Source organism: Doryrhamphus excisus, linkage group LG19, assembly GCF_037039965.1.
Source record: "Doryrhamphus excisus strain RoL-2023G ecotype Guam linkage group LG19, RoL_Dexc_Guam_v1.1, whole genome shotgun sequence".
Taxonomy (NCBI): domain Eukaryota; kingdom Metazoa; phylum Chordata; class Actinopteri; order Syngnathiformes; family Syngnathidae; genus Doryrhamphus; species Doryrhamphus excisus.
The window spans coordinates 15,184,470-15,196,120 of NC_136375.1; the positions used below are offsets into that span (position 1 = coordinate 15,184,470).

The 11,651-nt window shown below is 45.3% G+C and overlaps 1 protein-coding gene across 2 annotated transcripts; it reads right to left on the bottom strand.

Moving 5' to 3' along the window:
* Nucleotides 1–67: 67 nt before the first annotated feature.
* cdkl1 (cyclin dependent kinase like 1 (CDC2 related kinase)) lies at nt 68–10,360 on the bottom strand. 2 transcript variants are annotated; one of them, XR_013630328.1, is made up of 10 exons: nt 9,955–10,360; nt 8,041–8,162; nt 3,562–3,634; nt 3,328–3,418; nt 3,054–3,254; nt 2,899–2,981; nt 2,751–2,807; nt 1,534–1,695; nt 997–1,462; nt 68–902 (listed from the first exon to the last, which is right to left on the bottom strand). XR_013630328.1 is itself a non-coding variant. In XM_078798830.1 (9 exons), exons 1-9 carry the CDS (start codon nt 10,120–10,122, stop codon nt 1,361–1,363), a joined length of 1,059 nt encoding a protein of 352 aa, XP_078654956.1. In that variant the 5' UTR covers nt 10,123–10,360; the 3' UTR covers nt 988–1,360. The 2 variants fall into 2 exon arrangements, 1 of the variants encoding a protein (XP_078654956.1); XM_078798830.1 differs by lacking the exon at nt 68–902 and having other exon boundaries at nt 988–1,462.
* Nucleotides 10,361–11,651: the final 1,291 nt, after the last annotated feature.

Genomic DNA, 11,651 nt, shown 5'->3' on the forward strand with positions numbered 1-11,651 from the left:
GGAGTCCGTCGTGGTACAGAAGGAGAATTTTGGCAAAAAAAACCCCTTCCATATATATATATATATATTTTTAACAAGCAGAGCATGGCGTCGCTCCTTGTGTGTACTCATCTAGACTAGAGATGCACGATATCACTTTCCCCTACTCAAGACCAATACGATACAATTTATCTATCTATCTTTTTACCGATTAGATTGAAATATCGTTTTTGCATGCCTGGAGGTAATAAGGACTGGAACACATTTGGATTTGTTGACTTAGAACATAACTATGTAAAGAGCGTAGGGAGCCACCTGGTGTGTGACCCAGCAAGGTGTACTGTATTCGGGCACACGTTCCGAGCAGCCGGTGTGCCGCTACGGAGGTCAGGAGAAGCGGAGTAACGAGCGGAGGGAGCCACCTGGTGTGCCCCAGCAAGGTGCACTGTATTCGGGCACACGCTCCGAGCAGCCGGTGCGCCACTACAGAGGTCGGGAGAAGCGGAATAAAGAGCGGAGGGAGCCACCTACCGTGGCCCAAGAAGGTGCACTGTATTCGGGCACATGCTCCGAGCAGCTGGTGTGCCGCTACGGGGGTCCGGAGAAGCGGAGGGAGGCACCTGGTGTGACCCAGTAAGGTGCCCTGTATTCGGGCACACGCTCCAAGTAGCCGGTGTGCCGCTACGGAGGTCGGGAGGAGCGGAATAAAGAGCGGAGGGAGCCACCTACCGTGGCCCAAGAAGGTGTACTGTATTCGGGCACAAGCTCCGAGCAGTCGGTGTGCTGCTACGGAGGTCGGGAGAAGCGGAGGGAGCCACCTGGTGTGACCCAGCAAGGTGCGCTGTATTCGGGCACATGCTCCGGGCAGCCGGTGTGCCGCTATGGAGGTCGGGAGAAGCGGAATAAAGAGCGGAGGGAGCCACCTACCGTGGCCCAAGAAGGTGCACTGTATTCGGGCACACGCTCTGATGCAGCTGGTGTGCCGCTACGGAGGTCGGGAGAAGCGGAGGGAGTCACCTGGTATGGCCCAGCAAGGTGCACTGTATTCGGGCACAAGCTCCGAGCAGCCGGTGTGCCGCTACGGAGGTCGGGAGAACCAGAGTAAAGAGCGGAGGGAGCCACCTGGCGTCGCCCAAGAAGGTGTACTGTATTCGGGCACACGCTCCGAGCAGCCGGTGTGCCCGCCCCCCCTCCTTACTCATCGTGGAGCATTGGGTACAACTAGCATTCAAAATGGCGGGGTACGAGTAATCTCGCCTCATTGCAGCGTTTTTAAAAAAATGATGGGTTATTGTATTCATCGGTGTGACGTCATAATTCTCATGCAGCTCAGCTTCTTTTCCTGAGTGTTTTGGCCTGCGTGCGGATGGAAGTCCCGTGTCTAAATGTTGGGGAGGTGGTAGTTGAACTTGCGCAGGTTGTGGTAGTACTTCTTGGTGTCTAGCGCTGGGAAGATGCTGCTGCCCGTCAGCTGAGGCAAACACTGCAAAGAATACGAGTGGAATGTACATTTAGTGTATGTAACTGTAACTAGAAGATGGGGCGCCCACTCACCCCGGCCGGGAGGTGTTTGCGTGGCAGGCGTGTCCTCCTGTTGCCATGGCGCTCCTGCTCCCGACCGCCGCCCTGGCTTTTCCCTCGCAGGCTGTCGAAGTAAGGATGCTGCAGCAGCTGCTCGCACGTCAGACGCTCCGACGGGTTCATCCGCAGACACGCCTGAAGCCAGCGGGGTCGGTCATATTCGTCATACGTTCAGAACTTTATCAGATGGCCTTTAAAATGACTACAGTACCATCCACATACTGATAGTCTGTGCTCACATATAGAAATATTTGAATATAGAAATATAAAAATATATATATAATATATTATTAATATATTAATTATAATATATTATTAATATATTAATTATAATATATTAATTATAATATATTAATATATTATTTATAATATATTAATTATAATATATTAATCCTATATATTTAATATATTATTAACATAATATATTATAATTAATATATATAATATTTAATATTGTATAATTAATATATTAATAATTATTATTTTTTATATTTATATATTCAAATATTTCTATATGTGAGCACAGACTAAAAAAACAAAAAATATTTATTAATTATATATATATATTTTTTATATTTATATATTAATCTATATATATATGTTAAAAATATACAAAAATCACAATATTTATGTAGAAATTTCAATGTAAAGTCAAGATTATATCCACTCAACATTTGCAGAATTCCGGATCGGCAGAATTAGATGTATAAATATTTTTATAAATACTATAAATTATATCTACACCATATATATGCATGTATATTGTAATAATATAGTAATGGTTTAATTTCATTTGAACATGCATCAGATGACAATTGAATGCATCCCATAATCAGTTCACAGTTCCACATGTCCAAAAGGAGTAGGAAGAAGCAAAGCTTATTAAATCCTACCCCTCCACCTGGTACTTTTACAATCAGTAACTGTTGCATTTGTTCACTTCCTGCTTTCCTAATATAGTTTAAGGTTTTTTGTATTATATACGTATATATATTACTTTTTAATATAGTTTAAGTCTTGTATTTTTATTATTTAAAATTTTCATGTTTTTTAATTTTTATTTATTTTTAATTTATTTTAATTTTATTTAATTTTTATTTTTGATCACGTACCGAAGTAGGAGGAAATAGGAGGTTCAAATAAAAAAGCAATAAAAAAAAATATGTAGATGTCCAGTATCTTCTCATTACCTTCATTAGACTCAAGGTTTGATGTGACAGGTTCGGATATTTCAGCTCAAACGGTTCCTAAAGGCGGACCAACAAAACGGGTTGATGAGTCGGTGGCCACAACATTAGGTACACCTGCCTCCACAAGCGTTGCCGACGCGTGACGCACCATCTCCGCAGGTTCAGGGATGGAGAGGCCGTGGAAGAAGTGATTGTTGCTGAAAACCTGCTGGTGTCGAGAGATCAGGTCTCCTGTAGAGGACACGGACGGCGGCCATCTTATTTTCAGAGACAGCGTTCCACGTCGATGCTAGGTGACCTCACCCAGGGTCTTGCGGATCAGGTACAACTGGTCCATGTCAGACTTCCCGGGCCACACGGGGGCTCCCGATAAGAGCTCGGCGAAGACGCAGCCGATGGCCCACACGTCCACGGGGGGGCCGTACTGCGTGTCTCCCACCAGCAGCTCGGGGGCCCGGTACCAGCGGGTGGCCACGTAGTCGGTGTAGCAGTCGCACGGCCCGGCTGAGGACACAAACAATGACAGGAAGTGGGTGTAATGACAGCGGCATCCAGCGGGTGGCGTCGCCGCACTCACTGAGAATCCTGGCAAAGCCGAAGTCGCACAGCTTGATGACCTGCTGTTTGGTGATGAGAATGTTCTCTGGCTTCACGTCTCTGTGGATACACTACCAAAGGGGGGGGTGGGGGGGGGGCAAAGGGCACACTGTTAACGGGGGTCAGCGCCATGTTTGCTAGCGCTTAACTGCCGCACCGCGGGGGAAAAGGAATGCTCGTTAAAAAGCTGCACAGAGAAAGTCACATGACTTACCTTTTGTTTGTGGCAAAAGTTGACGGCTTGGAGCGTCTGCCAGGTGATGCTCTTCACCAGGTGCTCGGGAACGCTAACAACCACAATTTTCACCAGGTGATTGGAAGTGCTAACAATGGGGGCACACTTTACCAGGGGGGTTGGGGGGGGGGACGTCAATGACCATGAAACTTTACATCATGTGATGAGGAATGCTAACAGCAACAATTTTAACCATGTGATCGGACATGCTAACAATGACAACGACACTCTTCACCAGGTAATTGGGAACGCTAGGGATGTCAATGACACTTTTCACCATGTACTTAGGAATTCTTTTCACCAGATAATCGGGAATGAACAACAGCTACACTTTTCACCAGGAAATCAGGAACACCAACAAGACAGTTTTCACCAGGAAATCAGGAACACTAACAACAAGAAAGCCACTTTTCACCAGGAAACCAGGAACACTAACAACAAGAGTGACACTTTTCACCAGGAAATCAGAAACACTAACAAGAAAGTCACTTTTCACCAGGAAATCGGGAACACTAACAACAAGAGCGACACTTTTCACCAGGAAATCGGGAACACTAACAACAAGAGCGACACTTTTCACCAGGAAATAAGGAACACTAACAACAAGAGCGACACTTTTCACCAGGAAATCAGAAACACTAACAAGAGCGACACTTTTCACCAGGAAATCAGGAACACTAACAAGAAAGTCCCTTTTCACCAGGAAATCGGGAACACTAACAACAAGAGCGACACTTTTCACCAGGAAATAAGGAACACTAACAACAAGAGCAACACTTTTCACCAGGAAATCAGAAACACTAACAAGAGCGACACTTTTCACCAGGAAATCCGGAACACTACCAACAAGAAAGACACTTTTTACCAGGAAATCCAGAACACTAACAACAAGAAAGACACTTTTCACCAGGAAATCCGGAACACTAACAACAAGAAAGACTTTTCACCAGGAAATCCGGAACACTAACAACAACAAAGACTTTTCACCAGGAAATCCGGAACACTAACAACAAGAAAGACATTTTCACCAGGAAATCCGGAACACTAACAACAAGAAAGACTTTTCACCAGGAAATCCGGAACACTAACAACAAGAAAGACTTTTCACCAGGAAATCCGGAACACTAACAACAAGAAAGACACTTTTCACCAGGAAATCCGGAACACTAACAACAAGAAAGACTTTTCACCAGGAAATCCGGAACACTTAACAACAAGAAAGACACATTTCACCAGGAAATCCGGAACACTTAACAACAAAGACACATTTCACCAGGAAATCCGGAACACTAACAACAAGAAAGACTTTTCACCAGGAAATCCGGAACACTAACAACAAGAAAGACACATTTCACCAGGAAATCCGGAACACTTAACAACAAGAAAGACACATTTCACCAGGAAATCCGGAACACTTAACAACAAGAAAGACACTTTTCACCAGGAAATCCGGAACACTAACAACAAGAAAGACAATTTTCACCAGGAAATCAGGAACACAAACAACAACAGCGACACTTTTCACCAGGAAATCAGGAACACTAACAACAACAGCGACACTTTTCACCAGGAAATCCGGAACACTAACAACAAGAAAGACACTTTTCACCAAGAAATCCGGAACACTAACAACAAGAAAGACTTTTCACCAGGAAATCCGGAACACTTAACAACAAGAAAGACACATTTCACCAGGAAATCCGGAACACTTAACAACAAGAAAGACACATTTCACCAGGAAATCCGGAACACTAACAACAAGAAAGACTTTTCACCAGGAAATCCGGAACACTAACAACAAGAAAGACTTTTCACCAGGAAATCCGGAACACTAACAACAAGAAAGACTTTTCACCAGGAAATCAGGAACACTAACAACAAGAAAGACTTTTCACCAGGAAATCAGGAACACTGACAACAAGACTTAATGTGAACAAGAGCGCCACTTTTCACGCTTGCAACGAGAACAACAAACACATTTGCTGTTTTCTCATGACTGGAACCAACTAGCATCATATCTGGAGATTGCTATGATATGCTGTGATATTGCAACTTTAGTTTCCTGTGGTATAAAGTCGCTCTTGTTGAGTTCCTGTGACCTCATCCGGCCTCTGGAGATCGCCGATGCTCGACACGCAGCTGTGTTGGCTCAGGGGTCGGCCATCTTTCACGGTTGCCGTGGAAACATGCCGTCACGTGACCTGCGATTCATAACAAGGTTTTGTCCACCGGCGGCGGGCGCAAGCGTATGAAACGGTGACAGCGCCCCCGCCAGCTGAGCCCGCTGGGAGAGCGTCACTGTAAACATTCCCGGCGGAGCGCGGGTCAGCTTCCCGGGAGACCAGAACCTTAGGGAGGGGGCGGGTGGGCGGACAAAGGGAGCGAGGCGATCCGATACATACTGCATGTCACAAGAGGATCGAACAATGTTACACACCGATCATGAACACCATTTTAGGAAAATTATTTTAGGACATTTTAGTCAATGCTAACTGAGCTATTTGGTCGGCAAAGTAAATATAAACAAAACAGTAAAATGTTGCGCGCTCACAGACTAGATTGTAAAACAATTCGGTTGAAAAGCCAAAATTTGGGAAAATATTATAAATAATGAATTGAATACACTACATAACTGTGTGTGTGGCTGCACGGCGGTCGAGTGGTTAGCGCGCAGACCTCACCGTTAGGAGACCCGAGTTCAATCCCACCCTCGGCCATCTCTGTGTGAGTGTGAATGGTTGTTTGTGTATATGTGCCCTGTGATTGGCTGGCCACCAGTCCAGGTTGGACCCCGCCTCTCGCTCAAAGACAGCTGGGATAGGCTCCAGCACCCCCTGCGACCATCGTGAGGATAAGCGGTAGAAAATGAATGAATTTTAACTAACAACAAGAGCGATACTTTTCACCAGGAAATCAGGAACACTAACAACAAGAGCATCACTTTTTACCAGGAAATCAGCAACACCAACAACAAGAAAGACACCTTTCACCAGGAAATCAGGAACACTAACAACAAGAAAGACGCCTTTCACCAGGAAATCCGGAACACTAACAACAAGAGCATCACTTTTCACCAGGAAATCAGCAACACCAACAACAAGAAAGACACCTTTCACCAGGAATTCAGGAACACTAACAACAAGAAAGACACCTTTCGCCAGGAAATTGGGAACACAAACAAGAAGAGCGACACTTTACCAGGAAATTGGGAACACTAACAACAAGAAAGACACTTTTCACCAGGAAATCAGCAACACCAACAACAAGAAAGACACTTTTCACCAGGAATACAGGAACACCAACAACAAGAAAGACACTTTTCACCAGGAATATAGGAACACTAACAACAAGAGCATCACTTTTCACCAGGAAATCAGCAACACTAACAACAAGAAAGAAACTTCACCAGGAAATCAGGAACACTAACAACAACAAGAGCGACACTTTACCAGGAAATCGGGAACACGAACAACAAGACAGACACTTTTCACCAGGAAATCAGGAACACTAACAACAAGAAAGACGCTTTTCACCAGGAAATCAGGAACACTAACAACAATAAAGACACCTTTCACCAGGAAATCAGGAACACTAACAACAAGAAAGACACTTTACCAGGAAATCTGGAACACTAACAACATGAGCGACACTTTACCAGGAAATCGGGAACACTAACAACATGAGCAACACTTTACCAGGAAATCAGGAACACTAACAACAAGAGTGATACTTTTCACCAGGAAATCAGGAACACTAACAAGAAAGGCGCCTTTCACCAGGAAATCAGGAACACTAACAACAAGAAAGACGCTTTTCACCAGAAAATAAGGAACACTAACGACAAGAAAGACACTTCACCAGGAAATCAGGAACACTAACAACATGTGCAACACTTTACCAGGAAATCAGGAACCCTAACAACAAGAAAGGTGCCTTTCACCAGGAAATCAGGAACACTAACAACAAAAAGACACTTTTCACCAGGAAATCAGGAACACTAACAACAAAAAGACACTTTTCACCAGGAAATCAGGAACACTAACAACAACAGCGACACTTTTCACCAGGAATTCAGGAACACTAACAACAAGAAAGACACTTTTCACCAGGAAATCAGGAACACTAACAACAAGAAAGACACTTTTCACCAGGAAATCAGGAACACTAACAACAAGAGCGATACTTTTCACCAGGAAATCAGGAACACTAACAACAAGAAAAACGCTTTTCACCAGAAAATAAGGAACACTAACAACAAGAGCGACACTTTACCAGGAAATGGGGAACACTAACAACAAGAAAGACACCTTTCACCAGGAAATGGGGAACACTAACTAACACTACTTTTCACCAGGAAATCAGGAATGAATAAACTGTGTTTGTGTGGTAAAAAGCATGAAATTGATGTGGGACGTATTTGGGTCGTCAAGGTTTACGGTGACGGGGCGAGCCACCCACCCTCGGGGGTGTCGGTCCAGCTCGTGGAGAAGCGTGTGGTCGCAGTACTCGAAGACGAGGTGCAGCTTCCTCTTGCGTCGGAACACCTCGATGAGATTGACCAGGTTGGCGTGTTTGAGTTGCTGCGTGAACACAAAAGACGCAAACATGAGCTCACGGCAGCCAGACGTTCAAACCACGCCTTTGCGCTCCTCAATCCCGCCGTTAATGGGTGGCAATAAAGATGCCGTCGCCCCTGGCAACCGGCCCCCATCCTCTTCTATTTATGAGCTCCCGGCGTTTGGGAGGCAGCGGCCACTCCCTCCCGCCGCCGCATGACTAATTAAACGTTCAACAAGCACACCAGCACATCGCTGATACTTTCACCAAATAAAGACTCAGGTCGGCTTTCAAAAGAAAAGTCCGACATGGAGAAAATGCGCTTTACTTTGAAAATATTCGGAGTGGATTCATCTTCTTGATGTCAACACAAACAAACAAACAATGTATTTATAAAGTGTTCTATTGGCTTGGGGTGCCGTAGAAAGGGGACTGGGACTGCCGGGGACTGCCTAGACTAGGACTGCCTGGATTCTGACTTCCTGGGACTAGGACTGAATGGACTAGTACTTCCTAGGACTGCCTGGGACTAGGACTGCCTAGACTAAGACTGCCTGGGACTGGGACTGCATGGACTAGGACTGCCTGGGACTGGGACTGCATGGACGAGGACTGCCTGGGACTGGGACTGCATGGACGAGGACTGCCTGGGACTGGGACTGCATGGACGAGGACTGCCTGGGACTGGGACTGCCTGGACACAGACTTCCTGGGACTGGGACTGCCTGGACACGGACTTCCTGGGACTGGGACTGCCTGGACACGGACTTCCTGGGACTGGGACTGCCTGGACACGGACTTCCTGGGACTGGGATTGCCTGGACATGGACTTCCTGGGACTAGGACTGAATGGACTAGTACTTCCTGGGACTGCCTGGGACTAGGACTGCCTGGACACGGACTGCCTGGGACTGGGACTGCCTGGACACAGACTTCCTGGGACTGGGACTGCCTGGACACGGACTTCCTGGGACTGGGACTGCCTGGACACGGACTTCCTGGGACTGCCTGGGACTAGGACTGCCTGGACACGGACTGCCTGGGACTGGGACTGCCTGGACACAGACTTCCTGGGACTGGGACTGCCTGGACACGGACTTCCTGGGACTGGGACTGCCTGGACACGGACTTCCTGGGACTGGGACTGCCTGGACACGGACTTCCTGGGACTGGGACTGCCTGGACACGGACTTCCTGGGACTAGGACTGAATGGACTAGTCTTCCTGGGACTGCCTGGGACTAGGACTGCCTAGGACTGGGACTGCATGGACTAGGAATGCCTGGGACTGCCGAGACTAGGACTACCTGGGACTGGGACTGCCTGGACTCGGACTTCCCGGGACTAGGACTGCTTGGGACTGCCTGGGACCGCCTGGCACTGGGACTGCCTGGCACTGGGACTGCCTGGTACTGACTGGGACTTCCCGGGAGTAGGACTGAATGGACTGGGACCTCCCGGGACTGGGACCTCCTGGGACTGGGACCAGCCGGGACCGTCTGGACTAGGACTGCCCGGGACTAGGACTGAATGGACTGGAACTGCCCTGGACTGGGACCGCCCGGGACCGCCTGGGAGTGGGACTGCCTGAGACTGGGACTGCCTGGGGCTATTTTCGCAGAGCCAATGTCTGACTTGTGAAGGTCCACATAAATCCACAAATCCACTCTAAGAACCGCAAACTACAAGCATGCTGCCCTCAGCAAAGTCCTGCTTTCGGCGTTGGGTGTAGTTGAGTGTACCTAATGTTGTGTCCACTGATCAGAACTGTCAATGGTGATGCGAAAGCATGACTGGAAAATGTTGTGTCCCCCACCTTGAGCATCCTGATCTCCCTCAGTGCGATCTTCCTGATCACGGGATCGTCCTCGGACTCCACAAACTTCTTGATGGCCACAATCTGGCCCGTGTCTCTGTTCCGGCACTTGAAGACCACGCCGTACGAACCCTCGCCGAGCTTGCCGATCTTCTCATACTTCTCCATCCTGCAACCGGACCCGCATGCATCCGAAGACAGGTGGGGAAGGGGGGTGGAAGTCTGTAGGACTCAAAGGGGGACGTGGCTTTAGTCGATAGGAATTCAATCCTGAACAAGACTTACAAAAATTACAACGGAAAAATTCCATGGAAAAGTTATGTTACGTAGTTATAGTAGATCTTCCAGTATCTGCACCTATTCAGCTGGATCTCTCTGAATTTCATGCTTTCTGTGAAAACGGTTTTCATTTATTCCACTCCCCACAGCCCACCTCCAGGCACGCTCTCTCCGCTGTGGTTAGTCACACTCCCGAGTGCTCACAAGAACTTCTGGATAGCTGCCGAACCCGGAAGTAGAGACTGGACAGTCTCACGTTTCTCAAGAAAAGAGGTATATTCCAGGTATTCCTCAAAAAACACATTTTTGATATCATGCCGTTCACATTTTTAACTTACCTTTTATACATTTTAAGATTTTTTTGTTTTTGTGTTACTACCCCAACCTTCCATAAGTGGGTCAAAAATGACCCGGTCAGGTTGTTTTCTTGAAATATCTTCATAATGAAAATTTTTTATAATTTCATATTCCAGGTATTCCTCAAAAAACATGTTTTTGATATCACGCCGTTCACATTTTTAACTTACCTTTTATACATTTTAAGAAATTTTAGTTTTTGTGTTACTACCCCAACCTTCCATAAGTGGGTCAAAAATGACCCGGTCAGGTTGTTTTTTTGAAATATCTTTGTAATGAAAATTTTTTATCATTTCATATTCCAGGTATTCCTCAAAAAACATGTTTTTGATATCATGCCGTTTACATTTTTAACTTACCTTTTATACATTTTAAGAAATTTAATTTTTGTGTTACTACCCCAACCTTCCATAAGTGGATCAAAAATGACCCGGTCAGGTTGTTTTCTTGAAATATCTTCCTAATTAAAATTTTTTATCATTTCATATTCCAGGTATTCCTCAAAAAACATTTTTGATATCATGCCATTCACATTTTAACTGAACTTTTATACATTTTAAGAATTTTTAGTTTTTGTGTTACTACCCCAACCTTCCATAAGTGGGTCAAAAATGACCCGGTCAGGTTGTTTTCTTGAAATATCTTCCTAATGAAAAAATGTATCATTTCATATTCCAGGTATTCCTTAAAAAACATTTTTGATATCATGCCCTTCACATTTTAACTGAACTTTTATACATTTTAAGAATTTTTAGTTTTTGTGTTACTACCCCAACCTTCCATAAGTGGGTCAAAAATGACCCGGTCAGGTTGTTTTCTTGAAATATCTTCATAATGAAAATTTTTTATCATTTCATATTCCAATAATTCCTCAAAACACATATTTTTGATATCATGCCATTTACATTTTTAACCTACCTTTATGCAACACACAATGGATCTTCACATTTTCTATTGTTGTACGGGGTCATTTTCTTTTTCAAAGATGAAAAAAAAGTGAAAAATGAAGATGTTTCTAACATGATATCATTCTTGTGTGGTCCTAAATATAATACTAAATA